This window comes from Heliangelus exortis, chromosome 18 (assembly GCF_036169615.1).
Source record: "Heliangelus exortis chromosome 18, bHelExo1.hap1, whole genome shotgun sequence".
Lineage (NCBI taxonomy): Eukaryota > Metazoa > Chordata > Aves > Apodiformes > Trochilidae > Heliangelus > Heliangelus exortis.
In genome coordinates this window covers 15,593,251-15,614,943 of record NC_092439.1, presented here as the reverse complement: position 1 = coordinate 15,614,943, position 21,693 = coordinate 15,593,251, and the positions used below count along the sequence as shown (strand labels likewise).

The following is a 21,693-nucleotide window of genomic DNA, read 5'->3' as shown; positions in this document are numbered from 1 at the left end:
CTTACAGATCAGCCTTTCTGCCTGGAACCTGCAGACATTGGCTTGTAGTATAAATGCTGCTGCTGATCTCTCACTGCTGGGAATTCTCACCATGCAGGCTGGTTCAGCCTAGAGCCATCTTCTACCAGAAACAGATTCCCATAACTGAGCTGTTCAGATGTTCATCCTGAGCACATATCTTCCATTTACTCTGTGCACCCTGAATAGCCATATCAGCACATAACTACATCACAGGCTTTACCTATGTCTGATTAAAGCAATCAGCAAGGATTTCAGCTGCTCTGCAACAGCACTGCCCTGGGTACTGATACCAGCAAAGCTTCTTCCCTGAGCAAATCCTCTCACTCCTGGCACAGGCTCATCTGCTTGTTGCACAAGGTACCACATCATGCCAAGTTATCCTTTTTATTGGATACCTATACCATACCAAGGATATCCTTGTTCTTGCCCAAGGATACAAGGACACAGGACCAGCTGGCAACCACTGTTCATCTCCCCGTTCCCCTGCTAAAATAAAAGGTGTCTCCGTCTTCCAAGAGCATGGTGAACTCCTCCCCCATGGAACAGTTAACATTAATCATTATTCAGCTGCAAATTTCAGCTTAGCTGCAATGATGAAGGATGAACAAAGTTGCTCAGAAACATGCCCAAATGTGAGCATTTTCAAGCAGAAAAATTCCTTCCTTCTTTCTTCTCCATTTGCTCATGTCATAGGAGTTACACAGAAAGATTTATCAGGGTGTGCATTCACCAGCTTGGGCTCTACCATGTCACCTGCATGCTGTAAGGAACAGGAACCACTTGTATGATGGGTCCATGGCTAATTAATTGGCTTCACCTGTTCCAGCCTGAAGGGGTTAAAATATTTACAAGCTTTTCATGAAGAAAAGTTATCTGTTTGCTTTTTCAAACAGATTGTACAACCCCATCCAAACAGCTTTTGTCTTGTTAATTGGCACCAGACGGATGCTGGACAAGGCCTGCCTGCTAACAAAGGATCTCTCCTTTTTAAAATTACTATTTAATTCAAACATAACTCCAACCAAGGCACATGCTGACCACCTCCCGGGGTTAATCAGGAAGCCTGGGATCAGAGGAGCTGGCCCACAGCACAACCTGCTGGGCTCTCACAGCATCACCCAGCCAAGGAGAAGCACAGAAAAGGCTCAAAAAAAGGTCCAAGGACAGGAACCTACACAGAAGTCCCAAAATGCTATCAAGCAAAGACCACCTTTGCCCACAACAACTCGTTGTCCAGTAAGAACAAAAAATAAAAGAAGCATCCTAACCCTGAACTACTGAGATCTTCTGGCAGATAGGAACAATTACAGGTCCAGGCTTTGCTGTTTTTCAGTCTGGCTGCCTCTAGAAAAGCACAAATTTACGAGACCAGGCTTTGTACAAGATGAAAGCATTTGCTTCTGAACCCATGAACAAACCTCAGCCAAGTGTGATTCAGTTTCACGAGACTGCAAGGCCGAGGAGAGGGAGAGGGGGAGGGAGAGGTGAGGAGAGGAGAGAAGCTGTAATGGCATCTCCCCTTTACTGCATGGCAGAGAGGAAACAGAGAGACTGGAGTGGAAAAAGCCCTTAGAAATGTTTCAGCAGACCAGGGCCCAGGTTTGATGCCAGACACAACCAGCCAGCAGAAAAACCAAAAGAAACTAACTCCATAACGCCTGTTTCCAGACCTCCCCGGATATTTTCCAAGTACATGCATGAAGTTGTTGCTTCACTGATCATGCATATGCTCCCCAATACCAGTTCTCTGGATACCACGTGACAAGCTGCAAACTCACATTTGCAGTCAAGAAAATCTTCATTCCTATTATTCCTTTATATATTTTAATGTTCCTTTATTTCCTCTTTCTTTTCTGCTGCCTAGAACAACATGCTTCTAAATAGGCAATTAAATAACATGGACGTGGCATCTAATTCCAGGACGTTTCCATTCTAGGAGCCTTTCTTTAGATCAAACAGAAACAATGAGTTGAAGGTTTTGCTACTCGTGACCTCCATCACAAAAAGAAAAAAGAGCCAGAAGGGAAGAAATCCTACTTGATTCAGAGTTGTGTATCTGCATCAAAAGAAGCCTGACCAGTGGGTGACACACAGGAGGATTTGTTGCTTCTCTGCTCTTGTGAGACCCCCACTTGGAGTACTGCATCCTGTTCTGGATTTCACAACATGAAAAGGACATGGACCTGTGGGAGCAAGTCCAGATGAGGGTTACCAAAATGGTCCAAGGGATGGAACACTTCTCTCAAGGAATGCTGAAGGAGAGGGAGTTGATGGAGAAAAGAAGGCTCCAAGGAGATCTCATAGCAGCCTTCCAGTTCCTGAAGGATGCCTGAAGAGGCATCTCTGGACTTTGTGGTGGTAAAGCAGAATCTGCCTGACATCTGCTAAGAGAAAACCTGTGCTGAGGTGAACAGTCCCAAGCATTTCAAGGGATACAACTGGGATGTTCCCAGCACCCTTCCTGCATAGATCCTGCACAGGCCTGTTCCAGGCAGCTCCTGGAACATGGCAGAAATCATGGTTCAGTTCCCTTCTCCCAAGGAGAAACCAATTAAAAATAACCTTAAAATACAATAAAATTCAATCCCTCAACCTTATTTGTCCCATCCAGGTTTGCCTATTATCAGCCTCAAAGGCTCAGGCAGGATTAAAGAAGAACCAATTCAAAGCAAGAGACAGGCTATAAATCTGGTTTAAAAAAAACCCACAAGAAACACAATGCATCTTGAACCAGCATTTTGCTATTGGTACATATGTGTCATTCAAATAAGCTGCATTAATCACTGAGGAATAATTGCTGAAAATGTGTTTTATACTCACTGTATCAGCTGCTGATCTTCAGAGATGAGCAGCAACTTCACATGCAATCAGGTATCTAAAATACTAGCAACTCAGAGCTGGTTCTAAATAAAAAAAAAACCCAAAAACCAGACAAACCCAACAACCCTCCCCCTCCCCCCAAAAAAAACCAACCCCAAACCAGAGCCTGTTTTTCTACGCATTATAGTAAGCAGTGAAGGGTCTGCATACCTGGGGGACTAGCAGCATATTGCTCTGAAACTACAGAAGCAGTACCCTGGGAGATGACCAGCATCTTCAGTGACATGTCCATACTACCAGGGAGCTTTTCAAAGCCCCTCTACTTAGAATATTGAAGTAGAGATAACTTGCTTTACCCCCAAAATCTCACTTGCCTGCTTCTAAACTGGCAGGGTGAGGAATGAAAACAAAAATACAGCAAGATGAGCCCTTCCAGAGCTCTATTTACTATGCAGATACAAAAATAAGAATTCAAGTACAGAGGTACAATAATCTGCTCCATGGTGAAAAGATACCTTGTGTAAGCAGTTAAGAGAGTTTATAATGCCTTGTAAAAAGCAAGATGCGTATTGAAACATGACACATATTGGATTCAAAGTTCCCTGTTGCAGCAATACTTCACTCTTCCCACGTGGTAATTTCAGAGCACTTTGCAAAAGGAAAGAGCATTGTTTGCTCTGTTTTCAGAGGAGCACAGGTGAAACAAAGGAAATACAAGGTACCTGCACTTGCAAACAGTTGAAAAAGTGCCATAGCATTTACCAAGGATGATTACATACCCCTTGTTAAGTTTGTTTTGCAATACAAAATCATGGCCAAGCCTTTTGCACATTATGGAAGTTTTAAAAGTTATTACCTTTCCTTTTTTTACAGCAACCTGATTCACAATTTAATAACTTTTTTTTTTTTTTTTTTTTTTTTTTGTCTTAATAGAGTACATGGCATTTCTCCTCAATTGCATCAGAAGGAAATCCAGAACTACTTTCAGTTTGTGTTGTAGACACAACTCAGGGAGGCTTTCAGTCTCTTCCCATCTCTCTGCCCACTGTTTTGTCTCCACCATTTCACATCTCCAAATCCACATACATCCCATTGATCAGATAATCCACTTGTGTATAATCCTTCCTCTTGTAGCTTTCATAAGCCTGCATAAGGAAAAGAACTGTAACAGTTATGAAAAAAACCGTGCCAATTAATAGTACTGCCAGGAGAGAACTTTTATCCTCTAAGTACCGAGTTAGGGGCTTGGCAGCAATGAGAACATACTCATTGTCCACGTTCGGAGTTTCTTCAAGGCCTGAAGCTGTTGTTTTGGGTCCATTTGCTGGAGCTGTGCTTGTTGAAAAAACATAAGACATTGACTTTATCCCACGCCCAGTGGTGGTTTCTGGTGTAGAGTCAGCAGTTAAAACCCTGGCACCTCCTGTAGAGCCCAGAAGAGAAGTTGATTTACTCAAGGGTGTTGTGGTTGTACTTGCTTTTGGCTCTAGATACAGAAAAGTTATGCCAGGCATTACATCCACACCCTGTGTATCCACAGAGTGTGAAGTCTCCAGGGGGCTGAGTGTCCCAGCGTGAGTGGGAGCAGTGGAAGATGCTCCTGGGTCCTGTGGGATCAGGGTGGTCAATGCTGTGCTCAGTGGCTGCAGGACAGCTCCAGCAGTGGCAGGGCTACTGGAGAGGGAAGTGCTGGTGGTGGTTGGGTTAAACTGCTCTGGTTTAGGCATCTGAGTACCCGCTTCAGATATAACAGTGAGAGGAGGAGAAGTAGAAGTGAAAAATACTGAGACAGAGCCACTATCTTCTGATTTTTCAGTGGTGGTCACGAGCTTGGTGACATGGCTGGAAGTAGTATCAGAGATGCTACCAGAGGTGGGAGAAGAGTCAGTGGATGACTTGGCTTCAGCAAAGAGATCCGAACCTCCAGGGGTGTTTGAGGCCTTGGCAGTTGTTTCATAAGCTGTAGTGAAGACAGCTGCATGTGTAACACTTACTGTGATGGCTGTGGCAGTGGTGGGTGTTGCTGTGGTGCTGGTTGCATGGCTTGCAATTGGCTTTATCGCATTTGTTGTTACATCTTCAGTCTCAAACTCAACTGAATTACTCAAGTGAATCTTGTGAGTCTGGGCAGTTGAAGAAAACAAGTTTCCCATGTTGTGTTGGTCAACTTGTGCATTTATCATCCTCTTCATTCTCTGTGTGTAGCTTTGGTGGTGAAACAGGACTGTTTCCCTTTTCCAACTAATTTCTTCAAAAAGACAAAAACAATGAATTTCGTAAGAATAAAACTCTCAAGCTCAAACCTGACCTCATATCCCAAACATGCAAACCAGAGCCAATATTCTATAATAAAATAGTGCAAGTGAAATAAATCAGTCCTAAAATCAGCAAGGACATGAAAACTCAGAGCGTTGCCTTTATTGCAATGTAATCCCTTTGAGGGTTTTTTTTTTTTTTTGGTTGGTTGGTTTTGCCACAGACCTCTGCTATTTGCCCAACCAAGGAATTAATTCCACAAAAGGGCTGTAATGAAGGAGAGCTACAACAAAAAAGCACAATATCAACAGCAAGAGCATTATGAATGCCAGCTTCTGAGAAGAAGACTCATGCTTTTGAAGTTATACAGCATTGCACTTAAGATTCCTAATTTTCATCTTTTAAAACTGAGTGGAAATTTCACTTACACCTTCATACTTCAGGAGAATTTCCTTCACAACTAGTGATCCAGATTTATAAAGACATAAGTCCCTTCTGCTTATCAAAGGTCTGGCTGCTATGTTGCAGAGAAACCTTTGCTAACTCTCAAGAACCATGATCAAACTTTTTTTTCTATAACTTGAGTACAGCAAACTCTTGAAACATACTTTAGAAGACTGATTCCCCAATTAAGAATAATTTCCATTTTGTTATTATATCACCTAATTAAAATTAAAAACTGTGGCACTAGAAGGTCACCATGAGCAATTGCTGCTAAAGCTGCACCCATGATAGAAGCAGCCTGCAGTCTCTGACACAAAATCTCAGCAATCTCAGAAAAAAAACCAGTGCCAAGATATTTTCCTTTCTCTTAAAAATTATAAATACATCTTTTATGTCTTTATCCTCCAGAGGGCATCATGTGGAATGCAAATTACTTGAATGAATCCTTCAACATGGAGAAAACCTGTAACTCAGTAGCAGTTACAAAAATTACTCCAAGATGCACCATGCACAAGCAGGCTCAAGAGCTGTCACACCACTTTTCCATATATTTATTCTATATATTATAAATTAAATATATTAAATATTTTTATATATTTAAATATATTAAATATATTTTCCATATATTTATTCTATTCACCCTGCAGGCATTTCACAACCCATCTCCCTCAGCTGAAAGCCAGGCAGGATCTAAGGCAGGCATTTAGAGCAAAAGCACCATTTAGAGCCTGGGTTTAGCAGGAGCCTGAAGCAGGGTGTTACCTCCAAGCAGCTCTTTGATGTCCTGCTCCCTGGCCTCCTGGCACACACTCAGCTGGTGACAATGCAAGAGGATGCAGTGATTCTGGTAGGGCACAGCCCAATTACAGAGATGGGTACCTGCAAATAGCAAAGCAAATGGGTTGCTACACACAGAATATTGAGCACACTGCTTCATGAGTATAAGTAGATATTTTTTAAAAAAAAACAACAAAAAAGAAACCCAAACCACCAATGAGTGCTGCTGGAAGGTACTTCAGAATCCTGACTCAGCCTTAGTGAAAATAACTGGAAAGTCACAGGAATCAATATAGCAGCTCTAACTATTCTAAGGTTCAAGCCTCACTTCTCTAATGAAAGAAAGCACAAAAATAAATATACCTGGGGTAAGTGGGAATGGACAATGAGAGCAGTAAAGCTGATCTTAAAAGCTAAAGCTAACCATAAAAGACATTTCAGATCCTTCTCTCCAGATTATCTTTCTGCATATGGCTACACATTAATGTCAAGAGTTTGTATCTTTTCCATCTACCTTGACACCACACACTGGCCACCAAGTAACAAACAGAAATTAAATTGCTTCAATAGGTTTAATACAGCATGTAAACCTGAGAAGGTTTATGCTTTTTAGTTTAGTTTTGCATGTTTTCCTGAATATGGAATGGATCACTGATTCCAGAGGCTCAACACCCTCTGCCCAACACAGGTAACATTCAACTGGACTTGCTCTGTATAAAACATATCAGGAGAGAACAATGTAAAGGGTATAAAAGAAGTAGTTGAAATCAGCAACAGGGTAAAGCATGGACTTGGATCACCTCCCAGTCCTGACCACAAACTAACTTAAATTCTTAATGCCCTGGAAGAGGCAGCTGAGAGCACTTTTTCCACCCATATCAAGATATGAGGAGGTTAAGATGACACGTGCACCATGTTGAAAGATTCCCAGGTGGAAAAGACAAACATGCAGTGCTACAGACCCTAAGTCTCAGCACAGTCAGTGTGACTGTGTTATCTCTCTAAAGTTTAACCTTAAAAAGCAGAAGATGAAGTTTTCACAGCTCTGGTGCCTGGGAGACAAACCCACTCACATTTACCTTCAAAATAAAACACCTGGTTTATTATAAAGGTGCTTTGTTTCTACTATAAAGGGATATCTCATCATTAAAACTAAAGGTTTGAAACCACTAGGCATAAAAAAAGGCATCTTTATTATGTTTCTGTCACACTGTCAGATTCATCTGTGTGAGCCAAGGTCTCATCCTCACCACAGCACCACAAGGTGAGTGGATGCTGCAAGCTGTCACATGTTGGGTCCTTCATAAGGACAATTCCAAATGATTAATTTAGAAGTTTAATGCTTTTTAAAGACATCTCAGAAGCAGACAGTAGAAGGCTCCCATCTCCCCAGACTTGTTTAACACTGTGCTTGGTTGCAGAATAAAAGTGGTTTCCTCTAAGGCAGAAAAAAGACATAAATACCAGTGAGTACAGAGTGGTAACTCCAGTGCAGCTGCCTACAAGGGCACTGCTCACTTGCAAGTATCTGGCAGCCTGGAAAAATCCTTCTGCAAGAGAAGTGACCTCACACCACATACAGTGCAAACCAAGCAGACATATGTGCTGTGTCTAACAGGAACTTGAAGGGCCATGGGAAATGGTTGATCTGTATTCAATTGAACCCAAGATGTCAGGAGTTTCATAGTCCCACAGGACTGCACAAAGAAGCCACAACTGTAATCACCTGTAAACAACTGGAACTGAGAAAGACAGAGGTCAGGGGAGCAGGGGAGACCTTTAAGGAACTGAAAACCCAGCTGGAACTCCAGCTAAGGGACAAGAACCTCACCTGCAGCACCTGGGAGCTGACAATCCTGCCTGCACTGCTTCTCGGTTGTTAGCCTCTTTATTTGCACCACGTGAACTCCTCTCCCTTTCAGGACAGAAAATCTGTGTTCACATATACAGAAGGAAACCAGCAGGGAGAATACACTGGCAGTCCACATCTTCAGGGATGGCCTTGCAGAGAGGCTTCTCTTTGCAGATGTAATTCTTTCTTATGTCACTTTCAGATCTGCTGCAACATACCTATTAAAGTTAATTAAAAACAACAAAAAAAAAGAAAATTATTCATTTATATCAAAAGGGTGTGCTACAAATACACTCCTGTCAGCAGGAATGATAGACATACAAAATGCAGGCATACATACAGAGGCAGGAAAAGACTTCTCAAATTCACTGGGATACTCTTTCTTTGGAAGGGGTATTTTGCTCTTCTTTCCTCAGACACCAATTAAGAACAACTCAAGTCCAAAGTCATGTGTACAAAGCCAAACTCAAAGTCCACAGGCACATGGCAGCACAGACATAATGCCTTCTGACTTTCTCTGGGACTCTTAATGTTGTTTCCAGACCTGGCAGGAGGGTTTGCACCAGTTTGAGCACACTGGTGACAAGGGTTGCTCCAGTCCTAGCCCTGCTCTTACCCCAAGTCAGTCAAACCAAAGCATCATCCATAGCTGTCTCCTGCTTTGCTTTAAATGCTCATTTCAAAAAGTAAAGTGAAATTTAGATGGAAACAAGCAAAACCCCATATTTCAGGTCTTCCAAGACATTACACAGACACACCATCTGTTATTAAAGATTATTCACACTCACAATATGCCTTCATTTCCTTACCTAAAGCAATACCTAAGGAAGTCTTTCCTTCATTAGCAATGCACACACACGACTGTCCCAATGGATGGACTCTCATCCCTGAAGTGACTGAAGCAGCTCCCATCGACTTCAGAGCAGATCATCAGTTTATAGCTGGATTTACCCTCGTTTCCAAGACTTTTTAAAGCTTTATGATGAGATTCCAATCCATTCAGCCTGAACCAGACCAATTGTAAGTTCCTCCTCTAGTAGTTTTTAAGGGCAACCCTCTTCCTAATCACTGAAGCAAGCTGTAGTCCTCATCCTGCAGTTATGAAGAGAAATGTCATGGCCTTCCAAGTGTTGCATGACACCTCTGAGGGGTATGTGACTGCAGTTGAAGACACAAAGGGAGTTCACAACACAGAATCAGCAGCACATGTGAGTGGTATAACCAGCACAGTGAAAAAGATCCAGCGGTCATCAGCAACATGAGTAAGACCCTGCTTTGGCCAGCCAGGCAAGAAGATTCCACCTGAGCTCTCCACTCCAATCCCCACCACACTTGTAAATTTAAGATATGAGGAAGAGCCTTTTATTGCCCCAAGAAAGATAAAAATAGTATTTATTAACTTTGACTCCCAGATTGCAACATTCTAATGCTTCACACCATGAATTTGTTTCCAAATTTTCTTTCTTACTTTAGAACATAAAGTCTTGAACAGAGTAAGAGTTGTAGGCTCAAAACCATTCTGCCTAAAGAAAGGGTGAAAGCTATTCCAAGCTTTACAGAACACACAATATACAGGTCCACACTGGACTATCAAAGAGTCAAAGATGGGGACAAAACTTGATACTAAAATGCAGTGCCCCAAATTGCCCATGCTTACTGCAGAAGGGTTGGACTAGATGACCTTTAGAGGTCCCTTCCAACCCAAATTATTCTACAATTCTATGAAATTCAGGATCTCTAGTCATCCTACAAGTTCCATAAGGAACTCAAAGCCTATTTGCCACCCTTTTATTGTTCTACAGTTATTTTGCCTGTTGCAAGTAACATTTTCAACAATCATTCAACATTTCTTCATCTGCTCTCTGGGGCAGGAGGGGAGCCCCAAAGGGCTGGACTGTAGGATAATTTTACTGGTAATCTCAGCTTCTGCACTCTCCAGAAGCTTTCTCCCTGGTTGTGCACAGCATTGTGCCCGTTTTGCCTGAGCACGTTCTTACTGCAGTCAAAAGTTCATGTTTAGGCCATCCCAACCTGAAAACAAATATTTTGAAGTCTGAGGGAAGAACAAATCCTGGCAGGGAAAGGCAGCTCCTCAGCCTCAGCTACCTGGTACCCTGCACTCAGCTCTCACACCACACATCCACACTGCAGACAAACTTTGCTCATTCCTTCTCTTCACTTAAACTTCCAAGTGTGCTCAGTGCATGCTGACATGCACAATACACAACCCTGGTCCCACAGCCTGACGCACGGGCTGCTCAGGACAGGGAATTGGTTATTACCATTTATTTTGAAATAAAATTTATTTTGAAAACAAAATAAATGCCTCTTACCTCTTCCAAAGCACCTCGCAGCCTGTCTAGATTAGGTCAGCACCAGTTAAAGGGAATGTGCCAAGCTCAAACACAAAAGGTTTCTCTTCCCTCTCTCTTACTAAACATGGTTTCTCAGGGACCACCTGATAATCCCTCCACCAAGGGACTCAATACAAACTAACAAGCTTAAAATAAATTTAAAGATTCTTTAGTCAATTTTAAAAATCCCTTTATGAACTGCAGAGCAAGCACATGAAGTAGGCAAACACAATACACAGACAGAAAACACAGCAGAAAAGCAAACATTTAATTTCCAAGTCCAGCAAGGGGATAACCAGATGCAGTTGTACATTAATGCCCTCCAGATGATACTTTGGATCCTGTATTAAACATCAGAACCTGCAGCTAGGGTTTTGGGTTTTTTGGCTCCTTCTACCTTAGCACAGTCCCATATATCCAGAACAAGAGTCAAAATTACTTGCAGATCATTTTTCCAGACTTAACAACTGCCTTCTATAATTACAAGCAGTAAGCTTTATTTCTGCCTTCCCATTACACTTTGAGCAAGCCCCACATGGCTCCATTTGTACTCAAGAGACCTCACTGAGCACCCACCCCACACACCTACATCCCAGAAAAGCACCATCTAAAGCTTCTTTTCCAGATCATGGTGCTCCCCAGAAGAAGCCATCCCCTGGCTGTTGGAGACAACACAAAAGAAGAAATAAACACTACTGTTCCAACCAGAAATTCTGAGAAATTCGGGCAAAATTCAATCCTTGAGCACTACCTTCTCCATCTGTAGGGCACCCCCCAGGAAATTTAAAGTCAAACAAAACCACAAAAGACAGCAACAATTCAAATCTGGGAAAGGACTACACTCTGAAAAATGCTAAGTTTACTTTTACCACCTCAGCAGGAAACAGGCACACTGGAAAACCTGAATAACTAACAACTGAATGACTGAAGACTTTGCCATGTATGCACACATCCTAGGTTTCATAAGTGTTTCTCCCTCCTGGCTCATCTTCCCTGTGCTCAAGCCAAGGAATTTGTGCCAATAAAAAATTAAATTATTATTTTCAAACAACATGGAAGGAATGTATGCCTAGAAACCCGTGTCTTATCTCACAGATACATCAGCTAGGATAGGATGGTGACCAACAAGCTGGATCTGATAAGAACCTGGGGCTGACATGAGGCCAGCAAATCATTTGAGGCTGATCTGCTGCAACAGTAGGATGCAAGTTACACATGCTCTGAAATGTGGTTTAAAGAAAAAAACACTGCCAGCTCAGGTTTAGACAAACATCAAATATATTCCTTCTATCACACAACTTCTTCAGAGCACAGCACTGCAGAGCTGGGCATGTATTAGAGATCTGGCACACCCCTCCACAGGAGCAGGCAGAGGAGAGAATTGGATTGACATTGCTTTGGTCACTGATGCCTTTTCTGAGGGTGCAGGGCCACATGCCACATGCTGATCCATGTAAAGTTTCCCCAGAGAAGAGTTGGTGGTGCAGAAGCAGACAGGACCATGGTGGTGGGGATGTTGGTGACAGAGAGGGGGATGCAGGGCACTGCTGCCAGTGGAGAGCTGACCCTTCCCAGTGATCTGCAAACAAGGTGTCCAGGGTATTTCATACAATATAGTTCAAATTAAACACCTTTCAGTAATACCCTCAAAGGTAACATACTGGTGGACTCCCACATGAACTCTGCAGCCATCACACGGATACAGAGCAAAGGAGATCAAGAAGGATAAAAGGCAAGTTCATAATTCTGGTTCCTCTAAGAGCCTGCAGAAGCAGGTACTCTGCAGCAAGGGTGCTTCATGCTTGCTGAGAAATGGTGTTAGAAGCGATGTGTGTACATGCACAGGAAGAAATCATGTCTGAGGTGCCAGTAAATTCAAGTCTGGAGATAACAGAGACTTAAACAAACAGTAACTTAAACCTGAAGGTACAATAACCAAGTGTTACTTTTGGAGAAAATATAAAATGTCAACGTTAAAGTCTGGTCACCCACTCAGCTCCCTGAAGAATTTTACTGGAGTCAGTAATTTCCAAGTAATAAAGGTCAAGTTAAAATTCACAGAAGTTGATAGTTTCAATTCTGTCATGCACTCCAGATATTTCTGAGAAATCACTATGTTCCTCTACAGATCCATGTAGCTGTAATAATAATATTATGTGTGTAGGAACAGAGGACACGTCCCTGTGTATGGTTTTGAGGAGGGTTCCCCACAGCAGTGGTGTCATAAAAAGCATCAGGCAATACTGTGCAGAGCTCAGAAATGGCTAAGAAGTTCAGGCAGCCTGGAAATAGCCAAAATATGGTCCCAGTGAAACAACTGAAGAGGAACTATTGCTCAGTGGTAAAAACTTAAAGGAAGGGAAGCATTTTTGGTTATTCCTTCTTTCTGCAAAGAAGTAGGATCTTGAAATATCACCAATTAAAAAAAAAAAAAAAAAAAAAAAAAGAAAGAATATATGGGCCTCCAAACAAAACCACCTGAAGACTCCTAGGTTTCTTTGTTTTAAGCTAACAACTCCAGTTAAGAAACAAAGGTAGTTTTATATGGAAGATCTGTGAGGTGAGATGTAGCAACAGAAACATTCCGGCTTATCACAACACAGTATGATTCTGGGGAGCTTGGCACCATACACATTAGCACAAATAAAAAGATTTTTTCCAGACCCTCTAAGCCAGGAAGATACTTATAGCAATACCAAATGAAGGCTGCTGGCAGCAGCCTCCCTGCTTTGTGATTCTGACTGCTTGAAAGATGTGCAAATCCCAGGAAAGGGTGGGTGGGGAAGCTCAGCTAAGTCTATTTTTTCCAAACAATGAGAATCAAATGCAGTAACAGCCCTCCTCATCCTCAACCAATAAGTCTTCAGGTCATACACCAACCTGAATTTAAGCCTACGGGACAGGACACTGGAATCTGGAAACAAAAAATCCTTCCCTACCCTTCCTCTCATGGATGCCCATGGCTGCCAAGGCAGCATCTGCAGAAGGGTTTCAGCCCAGGTCTCCTCTCCTGGGGGCAACAGGGCAGCAGCTGTGCTCTCCCACCTCATTCTAGGTTCTCCCTTTTCAGTTTCAGAGGAACTCATTTGAGTCATGATGCTAACTGATTAACAGGTCAAAGTAAAATTAGATTGGACTGAACTCCTCAAAAGCTTTTCCAGTAGAAATGCCTTTGTTCAAAGCACCCTTTACTGATGGAAGAGGGATTGCACAGCAGCTTCTTGTGAACTCTTCTGAGCTCAGTATGGAAAGTCTGTCTGTCTTGTTGCTGCTGACATTGCTAATGAGGGCTCCAAAACTATTCCCCAGTGTTACCTGAGGCATCCATGGGCATTACCATGGGAATCTACAGTCAGCAGAGCACATCACCAAGAGACATTACAACCACCACAAGCATCAGTTTAACTTACATCAAAGACACACAAGTGAAAACCTGCATGGCTTCCCATAATCTCTCGCGGTCTGTATTCTACTGCACAGACAGGGTCAAAATAGAGAAATTTTCTGACAAACTCTCAGATGCCTTCGTGCTTATCTCAGTCTTCAATTTGTGCTCAGCACTGCAGCAACAGAATATGGAAATAAGAAAGCTTTCTCAACTTGTTTCACCTAGACTTGAAACAAAAGCAAGAAGTTATTCTTACTCGTCCAGAAATGCAACAGCACAGACTTCTAGTTACTAATTTTATGCTGGAGATGGTCTTTAATAAGAGAAACAGTGAATTAGGAAAGCCAAAACACCAACAAGATCACCCCACCCTGGTTCAAAGATGAGTTCAGCAAGCACAGATCAACTCAGTCAAGAGACTGCCCGGAGAACGTTGTCCAAGGACAGACAACAAAAACAAGGATAAGGACAAACTCGTGTAAGCTACACTATAAGTAGTAAATCCTACTGTTTGCTTTAATTTACTGTATAATGTTTTGAAGATTCCAGCTCCAACATAATCCAGTACAAACCTGTCTGATCTCATCACACCACAGCATAGCAGAACACCATTAAAGATCAAGAATCAACAGGTGGAACAGGCTGTGAGTGAATGAAATCATATACAAAACAAAAGGCATGCCAAGAACTCAATAATTCATACTTCAATTAACATGCACATCCTGCCTACCAAAGCTGACCTTTTTCTCCAATTTCAGTTTGCTGCTAGATTTTCTGCAAGCCTAGAAGGAGCAAACGCTATAAATGCAGAAGAACAAGAATCCAGGCAGCCAGCACTGAGGTACATGACTTCTTCAGCTTTAAAAACTTCTTCATCCTTTAAAACAAGTATGTTTAGGAACTGGACATCAGACAGAATACTCCAACTTGCTGCCTGGTGATTCCCACTGCCTGGCTGTTGGGGCTTCCCCCTGGCTGATCAGCTGCAGTAAACTTCACACCAGTAAACTCACACCAGAAAACTTCATCTGTTCAGAGCCAGGCACACAAGGTTCTGCCACCAGTTCTGCCTTCCTTGGAAGAAGCAATTTGTAGTAATCCAAAGATTTGCACTCTAAGCAGCATAGTATCCATACAGAAGGACCTAATGCATGCTCTGTCATGGTAATTGTCAGCTCCTAGGACTACTAGCAACTATTTGCTTCTTAAAATCATACAGAAACCTGAAAATTTCTGAAATCTCCAGAGCTACCTTTAAAGTGACTGCATGGGCCAGAGGGCCAGCAGTCACCTCTTCAGGTCACCTCTTTATTCTGGGTCAATTTAGTAGCAAACTAGTATCTGAGAACCTGAGGGAGAAGGGTCCTTTGTAGAAGGCTGTGGCCATCTCAGCAGCTATAAAACAACTTTCAAAGTTGTTTCTGGTAAATGTAATGTCAATGCTCACTCCCAAAAGGCCAAAAATTAAAGAGGCAGAGAAATTTAATTCCTCTAGCCTTAAAGCATGGCTGGGCACAAGATGGTCTGGCAAAGGCAATATGAAAGAAGATTAAAACTGATGTCAGGTTTCCAACTTCTTCATTAACATCAGGCATTGGGCACTGACAATATGAAGCCACCAACTTTCAAATACAAAAAAACAAGAAAAAAAAAACAGAAAAAGAAAGAATCTTTCCACTGGATGTTGGACAACAACCCCCATCTCTCCTCTGTAATCCTCATGTTTTGTGTGGGCTTCACACAGAAATCTGTCTTTAGGCTTATAAAGCAAGAGCCAATGGAGCAATTCTTAACCTACCAAGGATTCAGTCTTACAACACCTTTCATGATACTAAAATGATGCATTTGCATTTAGTGCATTAGAAATTGATTAAATTAAAATGCAATTAGTTTGCATTAAATGCATTGATGTGTTTAATATAGAAAGGACTTGGCATGCTCCACAATATGGAGAATGAGCTCTAACCAAGACTCTGTGATAGAACCAGAAGCTGTGACCAAGCTGTGTTGTTACCCAGCATGGTTATGCTGCACCTAAAGCCAGCAATTAGCTTCAGTTCTCAACACAACATCTGCATGACCTGTTCTTGGATGGATGTTTAGTTTTATCAAAAGCATGAGAGAACCTGAAAAACACAGCTGACACTGCATCAGACACCTTTTCATCAGCAGGAAGTACATAAATTATCCTAATGTCCATGAGGACTTTAGCAGACAGAGTGCAGACAGTATTGATGTGACCCACCCATGGAAAGAAAGGTTTATCCGTCAGAGAAGGGTCTTCTCCAGGTCAACAATCCCAGCTCAGAGCAATGTGAGAGACACACACAGGAAGCTTCAGAGGGAATCTCCAGTTTGTGTCCAGTCTCTGGTCCTGTCACTGGGCACCACTAGAAAGAGCACACTGCTTTCAAGCATTTATACAATGGATGAGACCCACCTAAGCCTTCTCTTCTCCAGGCTGAACAGAACCATCTCTCAGAGACACCCACAGAACGGAAGTTGCAACAAAGATTCAAGAACAAAAGCCTCCACAAATGTAGATATGGACAGATCAGAGGGACTGCATTAACAACCACCTGGCACAGCACAGGAAGAACTGTAACTTTCAAGGACAAATGCTCTATGAAGTGAGATGGTGGTCTTCAGCCACACCACCTACACCTCTCACATGGCTCTGCTACACTGAGACCATGCAGGAGCTGCTGCTCTTGCAAACGAGGACAGTTCCAAGCATGTAAAGCATCCAGCTTAGCAGCTTCACATCAGCCTAAGAAAATATAAAGATGATATATCATCTGTACCACAAACCAAGGAAGGCACCACGACTGCCCCATGAAAGTCTCACTATAAAAAGGAACTGGAAAGATTAAATACGTTTTGCACATTTTGTAAACTTCTACGTAATTAAGATTCATTAACAAAAAAGGACATACAACAAAAAAATATTCAGGAGAAAGCATGCTTAGTCTTTTCAAAGTTGGTCTCAAGTTTTTGCACTCAGGCCAGCTGGTCATCCTACCCTATGCCATGCTCATGAATGAGGCATCTTTCAAACAAACAAAAAAAAAAAAATTGAAACCTGGGTATAGAATATTTTATTTTAATGAAGAACATTCCTCCTTTTTTAAGCCTCATCAGTGTTTTAGGGGGCCTAAAAGAAGGCTGGAGTAGGGCTTTTTACACAGGCGTATATTGAAAGGACAAAGAGAAACTTGAAGAGGGGACATTTAGTTTAGACATTAGGAAAAAAAAATTCTTTCCTGTGAGAGTGGTGAGACATTGGAACAGGCTGCCCAGGGAAGTGCTGATGGCCAGGCTGGTTGAGGCCTTGAACAAGCTAGTCTAGTGGGAGGTAGAACTTGATCTTTAAGGTCCCTTCCAACCCAAACCATTCTATATTTCTATGATTAAAACCCACTTCTGCAGTTCTGGCCACTTGCTTTCATTGGATCAGTTGTGCACAGGAATATTCAGCAATGTTTATGCAGACATTCTTTAAAGAAGGGGGTCCCTGTACCATGCTGGAGATACACTGTCCTTTATTGGATGAATTTCTGAGATGGATCTCTGACCACCTTACCTACACGGTGATCTCCTTGGACTGCCAGAAGTGAAGAGCTGGAAGGCTTGCAAAAAACATGTCAAAAGAGCACAAAAGGCTCCTGTCTGCACTCATTTCAGCATCACTACAATACCTGCAGCACCAGTGGCATTTCTTCACTGCAGCTGTGAACTCACAAGCCCCACTGACTTCTCTAAGTTGTATAAAGGGAACAACAACTCCAGTCCTATGGAGCAGAAATGACAGGAACAAATACATCAAGTGCTTGTCTGAGTTCAGAGAGAAAGGGTTCAACAGCAGTTGAATTCACAGATTTATTGGCTTTCCAGTCAACAAGTCCTTTGAAGTCCTTCTCAGACCAAACCAGGCTGGGTATCATGGACAGATGGGGCACGATGAACAGACGGACCTGCAAGACAGGCCAGGAAGGGAAGCAACATTGCCGAGCAAGAGTGCAGTGTCAGATGGCATCTGACAACAGCACACACAGCACACATTTCCCTTCCAATTCTTTTCAAGACTGGCTCCTGGTGCAGCATAAGCTATGGAGTTTCAACCAGCAATTACTGTGCCAGGGGTAGGGGAGGCAGGAACTCTGTACCAGCTCTGTGCTCATAGGGCTGAACACCTCCTTCAGAAAGGCATAAAATCCCAATTTAAACACTTACAAGGGTCAATGGTCAGCTGATGTGCATTGCCATTGTTCTGCAAGGGAGCCAGAGCAATGCACAGCAGCTGAGAATCTATATGCAAGGGTCAGTAAACTGCCTGATTTGTCCTCCAGCTTTCCCAGTACATAATTGCTCTTGCAATGAGCAAACTTGTAAAGTTTGTACTTGTAAAGTACTTTACAAACGTGTATCAGATAAAAAGCAATGATTAAAGGGCAAGGATAAATCTAAAAGAGACATTAGCAGTGCCTGTGCATGCTTCTATGTGGTGATGAGAAGCAATGAGAACAGAAACAGGTCAGAGTAAATGGATCTGAGTGTGGCTGTTCAGCACAAGCACAGAGGCAATGCAGACACCTCCACATGGAGACAACGGCTGTGAGGAAATGCATGTGCAGAACATCCAGCCACCCATGCAGCTGCTCTGAGACATAACCCAGTATCCCTCCGAATAAGCACAATGAAGCAGCCACTGTGATACACTTGGTTTTTGGGTACACAGCAAAGCAACAGGCTCATTCCTCCTACATTCAAGTCCCTCTAACTTTTCACTGCAACTATATTGGCATAAACTCTTGCTGGACCTGCTGTACAGTGCTTTCAGTTTGTAAAACTGTGTTTAAGCATGGATGAAAACACATAGGACATGTGCCTGGCTAACACAGTCAAAGCACAGGGAGGTATCAGCAGATGTCTACACTAAAAGCTAACTAGAGAAAACTTTTATCCATGCCTTTAAAAAAACCAACCAACCAACCAAACAAACAAAAAGAGGCAAGGAACTCTACCCTAACAAATTGATTCTTCATGGTTTCTTCAAGTAAAGTTTTTGATATTTCTATCATGCATGGCTTTATACAAACGTCTTCATTCATTAATGTTCCTGTGACAATTTTCCCTTGAAAATTTAGGTCAGTCACAGGCAACTGAAGAAGTCAGCTACATACAACACAACCCTGTATGCAGGAATCCAGAGCATGCAACCAGACATTTTAAATACACTATCAGGCCTCCAGCCTGGTGTTATGTACAGGAAAGCATCATATGTGATGTTGTTCATCACTGAAGTTTCACATTTTACTCCCATCACCTTTGAAGAGTCTGTGCCTGGAGGCTCTCCTTAGGCAGAAGCTGCAGGCTGCATGGATGTGCTGATTAGAAGTTCAGCAGCAGATAACCAGATGTTTTCCGGTGGATGAGTTTATAAATCCAGTAAGGAACTTGAAACAAAAAACAAAGATGTCTGCACCAATGTGTTAATAAAGCATTAAACCAATGTATGATTGTATATGTATACACATTGTACATACACATATTTTATATATATATATATATATATATATATATCATAGAATCATAGAATGGTTAGGGGTGGAAGAGACCTTAAAGTTCATCTACTACCAACATCCCTGCCATGGGCAGGGACACCTCCCACTAGATCAGAATGCTCTAGGCCCATCCAGCTTGGTCTTTAACACTTCTAGGGAGGGAACATCCTCAATATCCCTGGGCAACCTATTCCAGTGCCTTACCACCCTCAAAGCACAAAATCTCCTCCTAATATCTAAATCTCCCCTCTTCACATTTGAAACCATTGCCCTTTGTCCTGTTGCTACAGATCCGTGTCCAAAGCCCTCCCCCAGCTTTCTTGTAGCCCCTTCAGATATTGGGAGGTTGCTCTGAGTTCACCTGGGAGCCTCCTCTTCTCCAGGCTGAACAACCCCAATCCCTCAGCCTGGCTTTCCAGGGAGCTGCTCAGCCCTTTGAGCATTTCAGTGGCTCCTCTGGACACCTTCCAGGAGCTCTGTGTCCTTCTGATGTTGGGTTCTCCAGAACTGGACACAGAACTCCAGGTGGGGTCTGAGCAGAGCAGAGCAGAAGGGGAGAATCCCCTCCCCTGAGCACTGTCTGTGCTGCTGTTGGTGCCCTCAGGACATGGCTGGGTTCTGGGCTCCAAGCACACATTGACAACTTATGTTAAGCTTCTGGTTCACCATCACTCCCAAGTTCTTTTCAAGACTGCCCTAAATCCTTTCTGTTCCCAATGTTTGTTTGTGCATGGAATTGCCTCAACCAGGTGCAGAACCTGGCAACTTGGCTTTGTTGAACTTCATGCAGTTTGCACAAGCCCACACATCCCAAACCCATCAAGGTCCTTCTGCATGGCACCCCTTCCCTCCAGCCTGGTGACTTCACCACACAGTTTGGTGTCACCAGCAAACTCGATGAGGGTGCACTCGATTCCACTGTCCCTGCCACCACCAAAGATGTTGAACAGAACCAGTACAAGTACCAGCTCTTGAGGAACACCACTTGTTGCATGTCCCCATGTGGACACTGAGCCATTGATCACAACTCTTCAGGTGTGACCAGCCAGCTGGTTCCTTATCCAATGAATGGTCCATCCACTGAACCTATTGTTCCAGTTTAGAGACTGGAATGTCATGACAGTGTCGAATGCTGTGCACAGGTCCAGGGAGATGACATCTGTTGCTCTGCCTGTGTCCACCAGGGCTGTGACCCCATGGTAAAAGGCCACCAAATTAGTCAGATAGAACTTGCCCTTAGTGAAGCTGTGTTGGCTTTCACCAAACATTCCTTTGTTATCTGCATGCCTTAGCAGAGCCTTCAGGAGGATCCATGGTGTTGACAGGCACAGAGGTGAGACTGACTGGCCTCTAGTTCCCTGGGTCTTCTTTTTTTCCATTTTTGAAAATGGACATTATGGTCCCTATTTTCCAGTCAACAGGAACATCACCAGACTGCCATAACTTTTCAAATTTAATGGACAGTGACTTTGTAACTTCATCCACCAGTTCTTTCAGCAGTTGTGGGTGAATCCCACGAGGTCCCATGGACTTTTTCATCTTTTGGTTCTTTAGGTGGTTTTAGATGGTGTAATTTACATATATAAAATAGAAGAAAGCATCAAACATGCATACATGCATACAAGTGCATTAATCTACTACAGATGTGAAACATAATAAAAATTGATAAGTTACTTCTAAACTATCCACTACTATGTAGTGGACTGCATTAACATACATAATAGTGGATGATTATGTAAGTATAAGATTAATACAGAAACACGTGCACTTTTGAGTGAGAGACACTGCATCAGCATATATATTATAGCATAGTTTTCAAAGTGACTAATCAGTCACAAACCATCCAAGACATAAAAGGCACCAAATGCTCACTCTTAGTGCATCTACCACACTCAGTAAGGCTGCATCTTAGCTCAAAGTGGGGAGGATGAGGATTTCTATGTATTGGCTCCTCCAGTCAGCAGTTAACTCGCTTTATCAGGACACAGGTGTGCTGTTGCATGACCAAGCCCAGCAAGCAATTCAGTCAGCTAACACATAGGACATCAAGTCACCTTCCTTGACAGGATCCTGAGACACGACTTTGTTGCCAATCCTAGAAGACAGAGTTTGGGAGACAGCAGAGGTGAAAGTTAAGGAATTCCTGAATCCACCAGAACAAGATTCACTGCACTAGGATATCCCCACTGGATACTAGATTTGAGAGATTGGTACTCA

The 21,693-nt window shown here is 42.7% G+C and overlaps 1 protein-coding gene across 7 annotated transcripts; it reads right to left on the bottom strand.

Annotated features, from left to right (window-relative positions):
- Positions 1 to 3,256: 3,256 nt before the first annotated feature.
- On the bottom strand, positions 3,257 to 21,464 carry C18H11orf24 (chromosome 18 C11orf24 homolog). Of its 7 annotated transcripts, none has more exons than XM_071761682.1 (5): positions 16,158 to 16,310; positions 13,935 to 14,138; positions 8,150 to 8,388; positions 6,304 to 6,420; positions 3,257 to 5,089 (listed from the first exon to the last, which is right to left on the bottom strand). In XM_071761682.1, the coding sequence occupies exons 3-5, from the start codon at positions 8,304 to 8,306 to the stop codon at positions 3,906 to 3,908; spliced, it is 1,458 nt and encodes a 485-aa protein (XP_071617783.1). In that variant the 5' UTR covers positions 8,307 to 8,388; positions 13,935 to 14,138; positions 16,158 to 16,310; the 3' UTR covers positions 3,257 to 3,905. The 7 variants fall into 7 exon arrangements, with proteins under 7 accessions (XP_071617783.1, XP_071617785.1, XP_071617781.1 ...); XM_071761684.1 differs by having other exon boundaries at positions 13,935 to 14,133; XM_071761680.1 differs by lacking the exons at positions 13,935 to 14,138; positions 16,158 to 16,310 and adding an exon at positions 21,450 to 21,464.
- Positions 21,465 to 21,693: the final 229 nt, after the last annotated feature.